This window comes from Nomascus leucogenys, chromosome 3 (assembly GCF_006542625.1).
Source record: "Nomascus leucogenys isolate Asia chromosome 3, Asia_NLE_v1, whole genome shotgun sequence".
Classification (NCBI taxonomy): domain Eukaryota; kingdom Metazoa; phylum Chordata; class Mammalia; order Primates; family Hylobatidae; genus Nomascus; species Nomascus leucogenys.
In genome coordinates this window covers 56811315-56830113 of record NC_044383.1, presented here as the reverse complement: position 1 = coordinate 56830113, position 18799 = coordinate 56811315, and the positions used below count along the sequence as shown (strand labels likewise).

General features: G+C 45.1%; 1 protein-coding gene across 1 annotated transcript; it reads right to left on the bottom strand.

Moving 5' to 3' along the window:
- Positions 1–8744: 8744 nt before the first annotated feature.
- Positions 8745–9730, bottom strand: LOC100579964 (KH homology domain-containing protein 1-like). The gene is made up of 3 exons (XM_012502835.1): positions 9619–9730; positions 9269–9451; positions 8745–8944 (listed from the first exon to the last, which is right to left on the bottom strand). The coding sequence occupies exons 1-3, from the start codon at positions 9728–9730 to the stop codon at positions 8745–8747; spliced, it is 495 nt and encodes a 164-aa protein (XP_012358289.1).
- Between the last annotated feature and the right edge of the window lie 9069 nt (positions 9731–18799).

Here is an 18799-nt window from a genome sequence, read left to right as displayed (position 1 = left end):
TCCTGGGGTTTTTGTGAGAAATATTAATTTGAAATTGATTGTAACTCAGATACCAGGCATGTGAGTTTTGTGTTACCTATAATAAAGGGATTTGCTGAGCAATGTTAAGAAATGGGGACCAGGTGGGTGCCCAAATATTGCAGCCTCTGGCTACTCAGAACTACCATTTTAAGCACCTACCCAGCTCTGCCTAACCAGGGAAGGGCTTCTGCTCCAAAAGGACCTTTTTTCTTCTTCCCTAAAAAAATCCCATTTTTTCTATTTCACTAGCAATTTTGCACTAAGTGCCAAGCATAAATCCCAGTGGAATTATTTTCAAGGAGATACAGAATGTTAAAACTCTGGAATACAAAGCAACAAAGCCCAATAGAGATGTTTTAGACAGGAGGAAGAATTACGGAGTGTTATCCTAGAGGGAAGAAAGGGCTTCCCACTATGGCTCTAAAGAGATCAAATAGTTATGTGCCTGTTCTATCAACTTCTAGATGAGGGAAAAGAAAATTGTGTATGGTATATGCTTGCTTGACCAACTTAAAAATGTTAAACCGCTTCCAAACATTTTTGGAAATACTTTAGCAGTACTTCCCACTCCTACCATTTAAAGCAAAATATACTTAAAACAGTTATTCTATCCTAACCATTCATGAAAATGGGCTGCCAGATCTTCAAGTGACAACTTTTATCAGTCTAGATTCAACTGCTTTGAGAATCTGGTACAAGTAAAAATTGTTTCTTTGAAAAAACAAATTTTATCTCACACAGCTCTGAGATTTGAAAACAAAATAGGAATCTGAAAATGTTTTTAAAATAAAAATAGGCTGAGCACAGTGGCTCACGCCTGTAATCCCAGCACTTTGGGAGGCCGAGGTAGTTGGATCCCCTGAGGTAAGGAGTTCAAGACCAGCCTGACCAATATGGTGAAACCCCACCTCTACTAAAAATACAAAAATTAGCCAGGCGTGGTGGTGTGAGCCTATAGTCCCAGCTACTCAGGAGGCTAAGACAGGAGAATTGCTTGAACCCGAGAGGCAGAGGTTGCAGTGAGCCAAGATTGCAGAGATCACGTCACTGCACTCCAGCCTGGGCAACAGAGTGAGACTCCATCTCAATAAATAAATAAATTAATTAATTAATTAAAACAAGTTTTCATTAACTGCAACAAGACTTCTCCCTCTAGCCCACCTAATTCCAAATTACCAAAGTTTTTGCTACATTTCAAAACAGAAATGTAGCAGATACATTATGCACAAACTATCAATTTAGGCACTGCCCTGGAAATCACAGCACCACAAAAACTGGTGAATGGCAAAACTTTCCTGTTCAAACAAATAGGAAGGTCAAAGGTACATTGATATGATATATTACTCTGCCTAGTCACATGATTTACTTCATTTCTGTCACAATGTTGGCGACTATTTTAAGTCCAGTATGCTCTAGGATAGATATCAGGGTTCTAGGGTTTCCGTATACGGTCATAACACCTGCACCTACTTTTAGAACTTCTCACTTGTATGCTTCCTTAGGTTTTTTGTTTTTGTTTTTGTTTTGTTTGTTTGTTTTGTTTGATTGTTTTTGGAGACAGTCTCTCTCTCTCTGTCACCCAGGCTGGAGTGTGGTGGTGCAATCTCAGTTCACTGCAACCTCTACCTCCCAGGTTCAAGCAATTCTCGTGCCTCAGCTTCCTGAGTAGCTGGGATTACAAGTGTACACCACCACGCCCGGCTAATTTTTTGTGTTTTAGTAGAGATGAGATTTCACCATGTTGCCCAGGCTGGTCTCAAACTCCCGAGCTCAGAGGATCCACTCGCCTTGGTCTCTAAAAGTGCTAAGATTTACAGGCATGAGCCGCCGTGCGCAGCCGCTTTTTTTTATCTTTGGTGACACTCATCTCTTTCCATTACTTGCTGCTTCTTCCTTCTCTATTCCTTTGCCTGCATTGCTGTGACTCACTTCCTGTATCACCAATCCCTATCCATTCCTGTGCCCCCCAAGTAACTAGGTACTCACACCCTCCCCTTGCTGCAGCTCAGGGTGCCACTCACCCTCACATAAGCCATGAGGACATCACACCATACACACCCCCAACACATAGATGCTTTTCAGAAGTGCTGGCACTGGTGCTCCTCATCTGAGCCCTCTGGCCAATGCTGCAATGCCCAGTTCTACCCCCATTACCAGAAATCCCTCTGCTTGCTTGGTGGGAGAGGAGGCAAACCCCACTCCAGGATGGGAACTCCTTGCTCTATTTTTTTTTTTTTGAGACAGGCTGGGGTGTAGTGGTGCAATCTCAGCTCACTGCAACCTCAACCTCTCGGGTTCAAGCAATTTTCCTGCCTCAGCCTCCCTAGTAGCTGGGATAACAGGTGTGTGCCACCACACCTGGCTAATTTTGAGGTTTTATTTTTTGTTGTTGTTGTTGTTCTTTTTTTTCCGAGATGGAGTTTTGGTCTTGTTGCCCAGGCTGGAGTACAATGGTGCAATCTCAACTCACTCCAACCTCCACCTCTTGGGTTCAAGCAATTCTCCTGCCTCAGCCTCCAGAGTAGCTGGGATTACAGGCATGCAACACCATGCCCATCTAATTTTTGCATTTTTAGTAGACACAGGATTTCACCATGTTGGCCAGGCTGGTCTTGAACTCCTGACCTCAGGTCATCCACCCTCCGCCCCCCCCACAAAGTGTTGGGATTACAGGCATGAGCCACCACACCCAGCCTAATGTTTGTATTTTTAATAGAGATGGGGTTTTACCATGTTGGTCAGGCTGGTCTTGAACTCCTGACCTCAGGTGATCCGCCCACCTCAGCCTCCCAAAGTGCTGGGATTACAGGCATGAGCCACCACACCTGGCCACTCCTTGCCTTTAGGGTAAACTAACTTTTCCACTCTGGGTTCCCAAGCCCTTGGTTGTCACCTGCTGCCCCTCCCCTTCCCCATATCTACGGCATCTCACCCTTTCCCCTCATAAGTATGCTTAAGCCTCTCCCATGTTACCAACAACTTTCCAGTACCCTCCCTTCCTCTTTTTTATTCTATACACCATCTTGACTTTAGAAACAAACTGCATCTTATAAAATAAATTATATAAAGTACTTTCTTTTTTTTTTTTGGAGACGGAGTCTCGCTCTGTCACCCAGGCTGGAGTGCAGTGGCGCGATCTCGGCTCACTGCAGGCTCCGCCTCCCGGGTTCCCGCCATTCTCCTGCCTCAGCCTCTCCGAGTAGCTGGGACTACAGGCGCCCACCACCACGCCCGGCTAATTTTTTGTATTTTTAGTAGAGACGGGGTTTCACCATATTGGCCAGGATGGACTCGATCTCCTGACCTTGTGATCCACCCGCCTCGGCCTCCCAAAGTGCTGGGATTACAAGCGTGAGCCACCGTGCCCAGCCTATAAAGTACTTTCATTTCCACAGCATCCACCCACTAACCAGCACATGACAGTCAGACTCACGACCACCCAGCAGCACAGAAAAGCTGCACTAGAAGTTCATCCGTGACCTCTTAGAAGCTAATTCGGCCGGGCGCGGTGGCTCACGCCTGTAATCCCAGCACTTTGGGAGGGCGAGGGGGGCGGATCACAAGGTCAGGAAATCGAGACCATCCTGGCCAATATGGTGAAACCCCGTCTCTACTAAAAATACAAAAAATTAGCCGGGCGAGGTCGTGGGCGCCTGTAGTCCCAGCTAGGCGAGAGGCTGAGGTAGGAGAGTGGTGTGAACCCCGGAGGGCGGAGCCTGCAGTGAGCCGAGATTGCGCCACTGCACTCCAGCCTGGGCGACAGCGAGACTCCGTCTCAAAAAAAAAGAAGAAGAAGCTAATTCAAGGGACACCTTCAACCAGCATCCCTTTTGGCTTTTCTTTAATAGTGGACACTGCAATCACTCTTTCTTTCTCTTTAAATTTCTCATCTTTTAGAATGCCACCCCTTTCCAGTTTGTAAGTTATGGAGAAAAAAACCAAAGTATTTTTTCTAAACTCCCACTCAACAATCGACACAGAAGACTTCTGTGACCTCTGGTCACCAAGACGTGTATGGGGATTTCTCCCCACTGTCAAAAGACAAAATTACAACACATTTAGTTTGAAGATCTTAATTGGTTTTTGTTTGCAGTTTTAAAATTGTGCAACACCTCCTTCTATACAATTGAATGAATGTTACAGTGAGTCAAGCAGAGGAGGCTGGTTTTATAAACTGAAAAGAGCTGAGAAGGGCAGAAACAGTAAACAAAGTGCAGATTGGTTTCAGTTAATTTCCTCATAAAAGTTAAAGCAAAGGGAACTTCTTTAGCATGTTGGCTAAAACTGGCCTGTTTGGAAATTTAGTTATTGTCTCTACCTCTCTTATTTCTTGAAAGCTCAAACAACTTAGTTTTGGCTTGGTGAGGTGTAAGTTTAGCACAAGTGATTCCACTGTGGTTTGGTCTGTTGGGCCTGGCAGCAGTAGTTCAATCCAAATCAATGGGCTCCTATAAATTTCCTTTAACACCACCAACAGCCAATCAATCAGTTCTGCAGTGGACACAGCTGAGTGTCTTCTAATTAAATTCAATTCTGGGCTGGGCTTAGTGGCTAACACCTGTAATCCCAGCACTTTAGGAGATGGAGGTGGGCAGATCCCTTGAGCTCAGGCATTCGAGACCAGCCTGGACAACATGGTAAAACCCCGTCTTTACTAAAAATACAAAAATTAGCTGAGCATGGTGGCGGGTACCTGTAGTCCCAGCTTCTCAGGAGGCTGAGGCAGGAGAATCACCTCAGTCTGGGAGGCAGAGGTTGCAGTGAGCTGAGATCATGCCACTGCACTCCAGCCTGGGCTACAGAGCTGGGCCCTGTCTCAAAAAAAAAAAAAAAAAAAAAAAATCAATTCTGAATTATCTACCTGGAGGTAGCATTAGATCCCACAGGTTGATGACTCAGTCCCACAAGACTGCCCTCCACTTCAGATGCCAATCACAAGCCCCAGGTTGTTTTACCTGGGCTTCTGACCAACTAGGGATAAATCAAGACTCCTACAACCCACTCCTAGGATTGGACTTATTTGCTAGAGCAGCTCACAGAACTCAGGGGAACACATTTACTGGTTTATTATAAAGAATATTTCAAAGGATATGGATGAAGACATGCGTAGGGCAAGTTATGAGGGAAGGAGTGCAGAGCTTCTATCCCCTCCCCAGGCATGCCACCCTCCAGGAACCTCCAGGTGTTAAGGTATCCAGGATCTCCACAAACCCAGTCCTTTTATGGTTTTATGGAAGATTCATTACATAGACGCGATGGATTAAATCATTAGCCATTGGTGATTAGCTCAACTTTCAGCCCCTCTCCCCTTCCCAGAGTTAGAGGTGGGGCTGAAAAGTTCCAACCCTCTATTCACATCTTGACCTTCCCTGTGACCAGTCCACATCCTGAAGCTACCCAGGGGCTCCCAGCCACCAGTCGTCTCATTAGCATACTAAAGACACTCATCAATTTCAGATTCCAAAGGTTTTAGGAGCTGTATGTCAGGAAACAGGACTAAGACCAAATACTGTACATATTTCACACTGCCACAGTCCTACCTCTCTGATTTGGTCATCTTTAGAGACTTCTCCAAGCTCCTATTGTTTCTGATTTCTTTTTTTTTTTAATTTGCTTTTTATTTTTGCCAGGCCCCTCCATCACCCAGAAATATTTCATTTTTTAATCTATTTGCTGAGTGAAGGAGAACAATCAATTCAGCCACTTGAGCTGATTTAACTTTTATTTTTTTTTTGAGACAGAGTCTCGCTATGTCACCCAGGCTGGAGTGCAGTGGCATGATCTCAGCTCACTGCAACCTCTGCCTCCCAGGTTCAAGCAATTCTCCTGCCTCAGCCTCCTGAGTAGCTAATATTACAGGCATGTGCCACCATGCCCAGCTAATTTTTGTATTTTTAGTACAGATGGGGTTTCACCATGTTGGCCAGGCTGGTCTCGAACTTCTGACCTCATGATCTACCAGCCTTGGCTTTCCAAAGTGCTAGGATTACAGGTATGAGCCTCAGCGCCTGGCCTGTTTCGCATTTCTTAACTGTAGGTGTTCCCATGGATTCCATCAGCCTCTTCCCTTTTCTCCCTCAAGCTCCATGCTCTCCCCAGGTGGTCTCACTTATGATTTCAACTACTAATGCAGAATGATCCCACCCAATCATGTATCTCCAGCCCAGATGTCCCTCCTGAACATCACCTCTAGATGTCTTCCCTAGAGCCCAGATGCCCCAGATTAAAACAACTTAAGGGCAGGGATATCTCACTCACATTATACCTCTAGCTTCTCACACAGTACTATGTAGTAGGGACTCAATATGTTAATGAACAAAAGTGTTTTGTTCACCCCAGGACTTTTATTTGGCTTTCAACAACTTCCAACCCCTAATTTCAGAGGCTCTGCAGTCAAGAGGAAAGTGCAGTCATCAAGACTTATTCACACTGTGTCACAAATTTAATCTGTTACTTTTCCCAAAGGTCTTTACTGTATAAAGTAATCTGTTACTTTTCCAAAGGGGCCCATGAAGAAATCAATGCCACATAACCAGTAATCATGTTTCTACAAGACTAGGACCTAAAGAGCCCCACTCCCATCCCACTCAGACCTCACATTCTTGGTCTGTATTCCTCCCTATACCCCAAAACAACTGAGTCAGACCCCATAGATGACACCCATGCCTAGACTTTGACCATTCATCAGAAAGACTGCCTTCTGTCAAACCTCACTGTAGACCCCAAAGTAAAAAAGAGGACTATCTACTCTTCCCCTGTCCTTGTGCCCTGTAACACCATATTTCTGCTCCCCACTTCTCTTTACTCTTTCCTACCAATGCCACACCCATAGCCAGAGCCCAGCCTACACAGTCTTTGGATCCCAAGCCTTAGAGTAACAACCCAGGCTTAGTGACTGCCAATATTGTGTCAAAAAATGCTTCCCAGTTACCATCAAATGTAATCCTTACCACATTACCACAAGAAACAACCTTCAATAGAAGGACATTTTTATCTAACTGGAAGAACAGAGGTAGGGCTAACTCCAGGCAGAACACAATTTGTTCAATGACATCATCAAAGTTCCAGGTTATTTCTGTCTGTGCTGTCCTCCTTTTCAGCCGTGTCTTACTGGTGGCTCCTCTTATTGTCTACAAGATGACAACAGTGGCAACTAATGCCACACACCTCCTTAATCACATCTAACTAGAGACAGGAGGAGGCAGGAAACCCTCCACTCAAGTGCAGAGCATAAATCCTTTCCTAACACCTGGTTAGGTTAATACAGGTCACATGCTCCTTCCTGGACCAGTGAATCACAATGTGTATGGCCTGATTGGCTTATGTCAATCACCATTCCTCTTTTGGAGCTAGGGAGATAGGGTACGCCTTTATGAAACAATAGTTCTATTAGAAGAAAGATGGTGAAAGAATCCAGGCAAAAGAAAGCTGCTCACCTGAAGTAGTCAGTATTATCTCAATTTTATATGGGAAAACCAATGCACTAAGAAATCAGTGACTTGCTGAAGATCATAAAGCTATCTACTGGTAGAGCTACTATGTAAATGCTTGTAATCTCACGCCAGTGTGTGAGATATTCAGTCCTCCATTATGATACCTAGGCTGTACCCACACAGAAACCTCTGGTGACTGGGATTTAGAGATGAGAATTATAGCCTTAAAATATAAAATATTAATTTCATCATTTGTGGTATGAAACTTGAGAGAGAAAATACTCTTTTTGCACATGTCTTTTACAAAATAAGTTTTTTCTCTAGTTTATGAGCCATCAATTATTATATTATAAATTTAAAAGTAAACATGATATTTTCCTTGAGAATAGTGTAGTTTAGTTATATTCTTCCTCAAGCAAATTCCTAAGTGTTTTTATACTTCGAATATGATCTTTCTAACTTTTATTTGGTAACCGGCCATGTAAAAACCATGTAATTAGCAAATCTTGTTGGCTTCAAAATAGATAGCAAATTCAATCATTTCCTAACACTTCTACCATTCTACTCTAGTCCAAGTCATCGTCGTTGCTCTATGCTAGAGGACTGCAATTGGCTTATTATAAGATATACAGACTGCTAGAGAAAGAAGAAATTTGAACGGGAAGAGTTCAACTGAGGACAGGTTTAGCTTGCTATAATCTTGGCTAGAGAGATCCAAATGTAGATTTGGCATTGGGAGAAAGTTCTGGAATGGATTAATTCACAGCTTGAGGGACTTCAGAATCTCCATCTGGACCCTTCCTCCCACCTTTCCATTCTCCCCATTTGTCTGCACTTCAAGATCCAGGAAAACCCTGGGGCTTCTAGGAGGGTCCCTTTTTAGAAGCCCCCGTTTTCATTCAACTCAGAGAAGCCTGACCAGGCTCCAGACCAGAGAGGGGCAGTTCCTGAAAGCACTGACTTTTGTGCCTGGCTCCTTCCCTGGGCTGGGCCTCCCCAGACCTCAGCACTTGCCCAGAGAATCCCATTCAGGGCTGAATAAGTTCATCCTAAGACGACAGCACATCGAAGTCTTTGCACCACGGGTAGCTTATTTTATTGGATTGCTTTGCCAATAACACTTCCTTACATTCAAGAGACTTCCCTCAGACACATGCCAAGAAGGCCCAAGAGGGACAGGTCTTAGCCACAAATTCAAACTTTCTTCAGTGTCTTTCACGTATTTCTCACCAAAACCGAAGCCAAGACTTCTCCTCGCAACCCCACTTCCCAGGGGAGATCAGTCCTTAATTACGGATACAGTGAACTCAAATGGAATCCCGAACAACCAATCACTTGGTAAGGGGAAGGTTGAGGAACGCTAAGACACACGGTTCCACTTATCCTGGGAGCCAAAGACAGGTCTCCGGTGTACGGTGGCACACTAATGGAGGCGACCAGATCATGGTTGGTCAGCGGCTGGCTCCGGACACGCTCCAGCATCTTGAGGCCTGCAGAAGAAGTGCCCAGGGCTGGTGAAGCAGAGCCCATTACTGGGGCCCTTGGCAGGCCTGGACTCCACCAGGGACATTGCAGGGAGGATGTCACCCCAGCCAGGACTTCCAATGTAACCTGTTTATACCTCCCCACTACCCTCTACTCCCTGAGCAATTGGATGCCACAAAAGTGAGCCCTTCCCTTCCCAGTGAACTCTAGGAACCACCTGGATTCCCCAGCCACACAAGGGATCCTTCAAGAACCCAAGGTGCCACACAACACAGCCAGAACTCCACCATCAAGCCCTCCACCACCACAGTTCAGCCAAGGATAACTACCTTGATCATGACGACAGGAGTCCTGGCTCCCCACAAAATAGAACATGTGCAGCAGCCACTGCCTTGCCCTATGTGGTCCCACTACAGTCACACGAGTCTGGCCTGTAGCTGTGAACCAACTCTCCAGCTGAATAAGGGTGTGGCTGTGCACCTCAATGTAGCGAAGGTATGTGTCACCATGCCCTGTGAGCATAAGAGGTGAAGGAGGGTCTATCAAGCACCAGCCCTTGGGGAGTCGGGAGGTGGCCTTGGGGGAAAGGATGTGTGACTGATGAAGGTAGGAGAGAAGGGAAAGATTGAAAACGGAGAAGACAAGGATGAAGGAGGGGATGTGGGCAAAGGCCACTCACCAAAGATGAGCTCCTCCTGGTCCTCTTCCATGTGGAAAATCATTGGAGCATGAAAGTTTTCAGGCAGGGTCCACCATGGCTTCTTGCTGAGGGCACTTGTTCCCATGGCCATGCTCTGCTCTGAGCTGATTCAGAAGAGGGGCAAGTCCAAGCAACTGGTTGGCAAAGGACTTAGAAAAAGTGAGGAAGGGCCTAGGCTCTGTCCTTAATATAGGTACCCAAAACAACCCGCCCCTTGAACCACCTTAGGGTGGATGTTCAATCCCCAGAGGTCTTCCCAAGATAATTCTTTCCAAGTAATTATCTGCTCCGAGCTTAATCCTTTCATGTCAAAGTTAATCATCTGAGTAGTGCTTGCTTTTCTGATGCCCTGGAATTAAAAATTTTCTTCACTCTAAATTCAGAGAATTTTGGAGTGAAGTCACTATTTTGCAATCAGCAGTGTAAGAACTGATTCAGGCAGGGATCATCAAGGGATGCTGATACAAATGAGGAGGCAGGGCAAGGGTTGAGGGATGCTTTATTTCTGGGTTCTCTATTCTTTTTCACTGGGGAGGTGCAAGAAGGCTCCAAATGGGCTCCCTAGATTTGCACAGGTGCTGGCAGCCACCCAGTGACCACAGAGTGTATTCCAACAAGACTGGGTTTGTTTGGTGTGCTGCATCAAGGGAGAGCAAACAACACGGGAAAATAAGCATGTCGTAGGGAGCCAATTATAGGAGTTGTCTAGGGGAGTCTAAGGAGTGTTTAGGGAGTAGGGACCAGTTTTTGAAAATGGGGCAATTTGGTGATTATCCTGGTAACTTTATCTGGGAGGTAGGGGGATTAATGTGGTCTTGATTACAGAGTGTCAAATCTCTCTTGTTTCAAACATAGAGTGGACTTTCTACATCTTGTTGCATGACAATCACTGAGCAATCTTGACTGGTTAAAATATTTTGCAAGAGATGTTTGTGTTTGGTAGGGATGATTCGAACTTGCTGGTCAGCTCGCAACTGCAAGTTCCTAGGTGCTTTTTCACTTATCATCCTCCCCTTTTGACCAAAGACAAACTCAGTCATCAGGACTTTCTTTTTTTTTGAGACGGAGTCTCGCTCTGTCGCCCAGGCTGGAGTGCAGTGGCGCCATCTCGGCTCACTCCAAGTTCTGCCTCCCAGGTTCACGCCATTCTCCTGCCTCAGCCTCCCGAGTTGCTGGGACTAGAGGCGCCCACCACCACACCCGGCTAATTTTTTGTATTTTTAGTAGAGACGGGGTTTCACCGTGTTAGCCAGGATGGTCTTGATCTCCTGAACTTGTGATCCGCCCGCCTCGGCCTCCCAAAGTGCTGGGATTACAGGCGTGAGCCACCGCGCCCGGCGTCATCAGGACTTTCATCTGTGGGGTACAGATCTACACCATTGCCAGAATCCACTGATCACAAGTTTATCAGGACAACATTGTCTGCATCTACAAACAGTTGGTCTCTCTCGTACATTTTGTTGCAAAATATAATAGTGAAAATATAATGACCACACAGTAGCATTTCAGACCGTACAGGATGCACTAGTCAAATACAATACCAGTAATTACTAGAAAAAAATGACTATTAATCCTATTAATAGGCTGCAAAGACAGAGGCCTAGATTTCAAAACCAGGCCATGAAATCATGTCCCAAATCCATCTAAATCTGGTCTAGAGAGCCAGGTGGATTTGAGACGTCCAGAAGAGGCCAGAAAACCTCCCCATTTCCAAAGTTCTCCGATATGGAATAATTCAATCGCATATCCACTGCCTATGTAAATATTTGCTTTTTATTTTTGCCAGGCCCCTCCATCACACAGAAATATTTCATTTTTAATCTCCTATTTGCTGAGTGAAGGAGAACAATCAATTCAGCCACTTGAGCTGATTTAATCTTTTTTTTTTTTTTTTTTTTTTGAGACAGAGTCTCACTCTCTCACCCAGGCTGGAGTGCAATGACGTGATCTCGGCTAACGGCAACCTCCGCATCCCGAGTTCAAGCGATTCTCCTGCCTCAGCCTCCTGAGTAGCTGGGATTACAGACATGCGCCACCATGCCGGGCTAATTTTTGTATTTTTAGTAGAGACGGGGTTTCACCATGCTGGTTAGGCTGGTCTTGAACTCCTGACCTCTTGATCCACCCACTTCGGCCTCCCAAAGTGCTGGGATTACAGGCATGAGCCACTGCGCCTAGCCTGATTTAACTTTTGGGAGAAGGTCATACACTAACGGTAAATTTAGATCTTGTGCTGGCATAGAATACTTGAAAAATCCTACTTTATATTTTTAAACCTGAATCGTTAACAAGAAGCATTAACATTATAAAAAGGAGATTCCAAAATATCTGTACAAAGCATGAATAGTTCCCTAAAACAGCTCAAATAATCACAAACACACCCTACTCAAGTAAGAGAAGGAGAGTTGTCATGAGAGTTAAGGAGGCCGCTAACAAATATCCACGGACTTTACCCCCATAAAGTACATTATGAATGTCACTAATTAATAATTGAAAAAGATTAGTTTTTGTTTTGTTTTGTTTTGTTTTTTAGACGGAGTCTCACTCTGTCGCCCAGGCTGGAGTGCCATGGCACTATCTTGGCTCACTGCAACCTCTGCTTCCCGGGTTCAAGCAAGTCTCCTGCCTCAGCCTCCCGAGTAGCTGGGATTACAGGCACCCGCCACTGTGCCCGGCTAATTTTTGTATTTTTAGTAGAGACGGGGTTTCACCATCTTGGCCAGGCTGGTCTTGAACTCCTGACCTTGTGATCCACCCGCCTCGGCCTCCCAAAGTGCTGGGATTACAGGTGTGACCCACTGCACCCAGCTGGTTAATTTTCTTTTTAAAATCAATGTGTTAACAGCTATATATCACTCTATAATAAACAACAGGGTTTTTTAACTTTAGAAGTACATGTCATTTGCCAGGTGCAGTGTCTCATGCCTATAATCCCAACACTTTGAGAGACCAAGGTGGGTGGATCACTTGAGGTCAGGAGTTCGAGACCAGCCTGGCCAACATAGTGAAACCCCATCTCCACTAAAAACACAAAAATTAGACAGGCACGTGGTGCATGCCTGTAATCCCAGCCACTCCAGAGGCTGAGGCAGGAGAATTGCTTGAACCCAGGAGGCAGAGGTTGCAGCGAGCAGAGATCGTGCCACTGCACTCCAGCCTGGGTGACAGAGTGAGACTTCATCTAAAAATAAGAAGTACACATTTTATTATAATTAACCTAGGAAAATCCAACTTTGATTTTGACTTCTCAGTTTTTTGTTATTCTTAGTTTGGTAACCAAAAGAAAACTCATAGTATGTTTGAGTACTCAAAATTTAGACAATGTCAAGCAAAACTGAATATTCCTTTAATTTTTCCTTTAATAAAATTAAAAGTGCAAATATTTTTATTAACAGTGGTCACTGCAAGAAATTCAGTAAAAGACATCTTAATAGTTTGAACATTTTAGACTTTGGGCCTGAATTTCATCTAATTATTTACTTATTTATTTTATTTTTATTTATTTATTAATTTCTTTTTTAATTTTTTGGAGACAGAGTCGCTCTGTTGCCCAAGTTGGAGTGCAAGATCTCGGCTCACGTTACCCTCAGCTGCCTGGGCTCAAGTAATTCTTGCACCTCAGCCTTCCAAGTAACTGAGACTACAGGTGCACACACTTGACTACTTTTTGTATTTTTTCTTTTTTTTTGGTGACGGGGATGGAGTTTCACTCTTGTTGCTCAGGCTGGAGTGCAATGTCCTGATCTTGGCTCACTGCAACCCCCACCTCCCAGGTTCAAGCAATTTTCCTGCCTCAGCCTCTGAGTAGCTGGGATTACAGGATCATGCCACCACGCCCAGCTAATTTTTGTATTTTTAGTAGAGATGGGGTTTCACCATGTTGGCCAGGCTGGTCTCGAACTTCTGACCTCATGATCTGCCAGCCTTGGCTTTCCAAAGTGCTAGGATTACAGGTATGAGCCATGTTAGCCAGGCTGGTCTTGAACTCCTGACCTCAGGTGATCCACCCATTTCAGCCCCCCAAAGTGCTGGGATTACAGGTGTGAGCCACCGCGCCTGGCCAATTTTTGTATTTTTAGTAAAGATGGGGGTTTACCATGTTGGCCAGGCTGGTCTTGAACTCCTGACATCACGTGATGCACCCACCTCGGACTCCCAAAGCGTTAGGAATACATACACCAGCCAATGCACCTGGCCTGAGCCTGAATTTTTGAAAAAAAGAATTAAGAAAATAGGTTTTAGACTAGAGTACTAGCAGTTGAAATGCATGAATTTGGGATTTATTTTGAAGACAGAGCCATCAGGATTTTTTATTTTAAGATTTTGGGCAAATGGCTCAAAAAAAAAGTTTTTTGGTGGGTTTTGTTTTTGTTTTTTTGAGATGGAGTTTTGCTCTTGTTGCCCAGGCTGGAGTGCAACGGTGCGATCTCAGCTCACCACAACCTCTGCCTCCCAGGTTCAAGCAATTCTGCCTCAGCCTCCTGAGTAGCTGAGATTACAGGTGTGTGCCATCAAGCGCGGCTAATTTTGTATTTTCCGTAGAGACGGGGTTTCATCATGTTGGCCAGGCTGGTCTCAAACTCCCAACCTCAGGTGATCCACCCGCCTCAGCCTCCCAAAGTGCTGGGATTACAGGCATGAGCCACGGTGCCCGGCCTCAAAAAAAAGTTTTTAAAAATCAAATTCTAGCCAGGCAAGGTGGTTCACACCTGTAATCCCAGCACTTTGGAAGGCCGAGGCAGCTGACCTCCTTGAGCTGAGGAGTTTGAGACCACCCTGAGTAGCATGGCAAAACCTCATCTCTACCAAAAATCCGAAAAGTAGCCGGGCATGGTGGCCCATGCCTGTAGTCCCACCTACTCTGGAGGCTGAGGTGAGAATCACTTGAACCCAGGAAGCAAAGGTTGCAGTGAGCTGAGATCGCACTACTGCGGCCCAGCCTGGGTGATGGAGTAAGACCCTGTCTAAAAAAACAAAAAGCTAAAAACAGAAATAAATCAGATTCCAGACTGAGTACCCCTCCAGCGTCTCCCTCTCTTCCTCCTGCAGCTGTGGCAGCAGCAACAGCAGTTCCCCCAACCTGAGGCTGCTTCCTGAGTAATACCCATAGGCCCCTCAGCTGAGAGAGGAGCTCTCTGCCTCAAAGAAGTGTTTGTAGTCAGGGAGGGCAGTGCAGCCAGCTAGGACCAACTGGTGGCCCTGGAAAAACACTCACACCACACACTCATTTCCTGTTGCAGGCTGTTCCCCCAAGAGTGGAGAGAAACGTGAATGCCTCAAATGAGTCTGTGCAGGGACAGCAGTAGACCCAGACCTGGCACCAAGTCCTGGTCCTCCCTCCAGGCAAGGCAGCGAGACCGGCTATATTGGGTTTTGCTAGTGGGAGACAGACCTGAGGAGGGAGCCTGGGTGGACTATCGCGAGAAATATGAGACCACATGTGCATCTCCTGGAAAATCATTTTGCACAGTCCTGAGATTGAGAGCTTGGAGCATCCCCCTTCTGGCTCCCTCTTCCCTTCCCCTCTCTCTTCTGTCTTCTACTTTAATCTGATGTTCCACTTCGCGCTCTCTCTCTCTCTTTCTCTCTCATCTTCCCTTATACCCCCTCCTTCCTCTCTCCTTCTTCCTGGTTTTCTTTTTCCTCCTAGAGAGAATCGCCTTTTCTTAGAGGAAAGAAGTGGGGTGAAATAAACAGATTTTCTTCTGTCCAGAGGGGAAAATAAGACAGAATATACACTCTGAGAACGAGCATGGTGGCTCACGCCTGTAATCACAGCGCTTTGTGAGGTCGAGCTGGGCGGATCACCTGAGGTCAGGAGTTCAAGACCAGCCTGGCCAACATGGTGAAACACTGTCTCTACTAAAAATACAAAAAAGTCGCCAAGAGTGGTGGCGCACGCCTATAATCCCAGCTACTCTGGAGGCTGAGGCAGGAGAATTGCTGGGACCTAGGAGGCGGAGGTTGCAGTGACCTGAGATCATGCCACTGCACTCCAGCCTGGGCAACAAAGTGACACTCCATCTCAAAAAAATATATATGTATATATACCTATATATATATATATATAATATAAATGTATGTATATGTATATATTATATATATGTATATGTGTGTGTGCATGTGTATGTGTACACGCTGAGAAAATTAGAGTACAGAAGGCAATTAAACTGAAAAGAGAGGGTTAACAAGATAGCCCAGTCCCTTGGTCAGTGAGGGGAAGCATCAAGTGTGACTTAATCTCCTTCTTGCAAGGAGTTACATCTCCAACTTGATTCTTTCAAATGGACAAATATTAACCAACAATCCAACGCTCTTTCAACTGCTTAATTACTGTTGTTTTTGAGAGTACCAATCATCTGACTTTTCCTGTTTCCATCTGTCCTGTGGAGCTATTTGGTATTACATATCAGTGTTAGTGTCTGAACTTTGAAGGGTTTTTTTGAAGAAAAAAATTATAAATAAATTATTAATTTCCTGAAGTTTCCTTGTATGACTTAATGTTGGGAGGCAAAAAAAAAAGTTAAGTTTCAAAACATTTATTCATAAGTGACACCAGTATTATCAGGGTGCTTGGATTTCTACTAAGAAAGCTAATCTTCTAGGTAGCTTTGTGTACATGTTGATAATCATATTCTCAAATATTACCTTTTTGGTAAAATTAACAACCGTTTAACTTCTGTGCTAAAGCGTTAAGGAAAAATCAGATTCATCGACTTGCATTAAGGAAAAATCAGATTCACCAACTTGGTGGCTCTCACCTGCAATTCCAGCTACTCAGGAGGCTGTGGCAGGAGGATTGCTTGAACCTAGAAGTTCAAGATTACAGTAGGCTATAATCATGCTACTGCACTCCAGCCTGGGCGGCCAGGGAAAGAGACCCAGTCTCTGTTTTTTTTTTTTTGAGACGGAGTCTCGCTCTGTCGCCCAGGCTGGAGTGCAGTGGCGCAATCTCGGCTCACCACAAGCTCCGCCTCCCGGGTTCACGCCATTCTCCTGCCTCAGCCTCCCGAGTAGCTGGGACTACAGGGGCCCGCCACCACGCCCGGCTAATTTTTTGTATTTTTAGTAGAGACGGGGTTTCACCGTGGTCTTGATCTCCTGACCTCGTGATCTGCCCGCCTCGGCTTCCCAAAGTGCTGGGATTACAAGCGTGAGCCACCGCGCCCGGCCCAAGACCCAGTCTCTTAAAGAGAAAAATCAGATTCAACATGGAAAATTATCTTTGATGGATCAAAGACTTCAATATAAAACTCAAAACTATAAAAACCCTGGAAGACAACCTAAGAATACCATCCTGGACATAGGAAAGGGCAAAGATTTCTTGACAAAGACACCAAAGTAATGGCAACAAAAGCAAAAATTGATGAGTGGGATCTAATTAAACTTAAGAGCTTCTGCACAGCAAAAGAAACTGTCAACAGAGTAAACAACCTACAGAAAATATTTGCAAACTATGCATCTATATTCATCAGGGTTCTCTGGGGGACAGAACTATAGGATAGATGTATATATAAAGGAGAGTTTATTAAAGAGTATTGACCCACAGGATCACAAGGTGAGGTCCCACAATAGGCCGTCTGCAAGCTGAGGAGCAAGAAAGCCAGTCCGAGTCCCAAAGCTGAAGAACTTGGAGTCTGATGTTCAAGGGCAGGAAGCATCCAGCACGGGAGAAAGTTGTAGGCCAGAAGACTAATCTACTCTTTCAACATTCTTCTGCCTGCTTTTATTCTGGCCACACTGGCAGCTGATTAGATGTTGTCCACCCAGATTGAGGGTGGGTCTGCCTTTCCCAGTCCACTGACTCACATGTTATCTCCTTTGGCAACACCCTCACAGACACACCTAGAAACAATACTTTGCATCCTTAAATCCAATCAAGTTGACACTTAATATTGACTATCACAGCATCTGACAAAGGTCTAATATTCAGTACTGATAAGGAACTTAAACAAATTTACAAGACAAAAACAACTCCATTAAAAAGTGAACAAAGGACATGAGTAGACACTTTTCAAAAGGCATACATGTGGCCAGGCACAGTAGCTCACACCTATAATGGCAACACTTAGGGAGGCCAAGGCAGGCAGATCACCCGAGGTCAGGAGTTTGAGAAAAGGCTGGCCTACATGGGGAAACCCCATCTCTAACAAAAATGCAAAAATAAACTGGGCTTGGTGGTGGATGCCTATAATCCCAGCTACTCAGGAGGCAGACGCAGGAGAATCACTTGAACCCAGGAGGCAGAGGTTGCAGTGACCCAAGACGGCGCCACTGCACTCCAGCCTGGGTGACAGAGCAAGACTTCATCTCAAAAAAATAAAAAATAAAAAAGACATACATGCAGCCAAAAAGCATATGAACAAAAGCTCAATATCAGGCCAGGCTCGGTGGCTCACACCTGTAATCCCAGCACTTTGGGAGGCCGAGGCAGGAGGATCACGAGGTCAGGAGATCGAGACCATCCTGGCCAACATAGTGAAACTCTGTCTCTACTAAAAATACAAAAATTAGCTGGGCTTGGTGGCATGTGCCTGTAGTCCCAGCTGCTCAGGAGGCTGAGGCAGGAGAATCACTTGAACCCGAGAGGCAGAAGTTGCAGGGAGCCGAGATCACACCACTGCAGTGCAGCCTGGTGACAGGGTGAGACGCCATCTCAAAGAAAAAAAAAAAATTTCAATATCATTGATAATTAGAGAAATGCAAATGAAAACCACAATGAGATGCCATCTCACACATCAATCAGCAAGGCTATTAAAAAAAAGTCAAAAAGCCAGGCACGGTGGCTCATGCCTGTAATCCCAGCACTTTGGGAGGCTGAGACAGATGGATCACGAGGTCAGAAGTTCAAGACCAGCCTGGACAAGATGGTGAAACCCCATCTCTATTAAAAATACAAAAAAATTGTCTGGGCGTGATGGCAGGCACCTGTAATCCCAGCTACTTGGTAAGCTGAGGCAGAGAATTGCTTGAACCCAGAAGGCAGAGGTAGCAGGTAGCTGAGTTCGCACCATTGTACTCCAGCCTGGGTGACAGAGTGAGACTCCATCTCAAAAAAAAAACCTCAAAAAATAACCGATGCCAGTGAGATTGCAGAAAAAAAACGGAACACTTATACACTGTTTTATACACTGTTGGTGGGAGCGTAAATTAGTTCAAC

Coding starts and splice junctions, on each gene's coding strand:
- LOC100579964 (XM_012502835.1), bottom strand. CDS start 9,730: ATGGCCATGGGAACAAGTGCCCTCAGCAAGAAGCCATGGTGGACCCTG. Junction 9,452..9,618: donor CCAGGAGGAGCTCATCTTTG/GTGAGTGGCCTT, acceptor TTATGCTCACAG/GGCATGGTGACACATACCTT. Junction 8,945..9,268: donor CTCCTGTCGTCATGATCAAG/GTAGTTATCCTT, acceptor CTTCTTCTGCAG/GCCTCAAGATGCTGGAGCGT.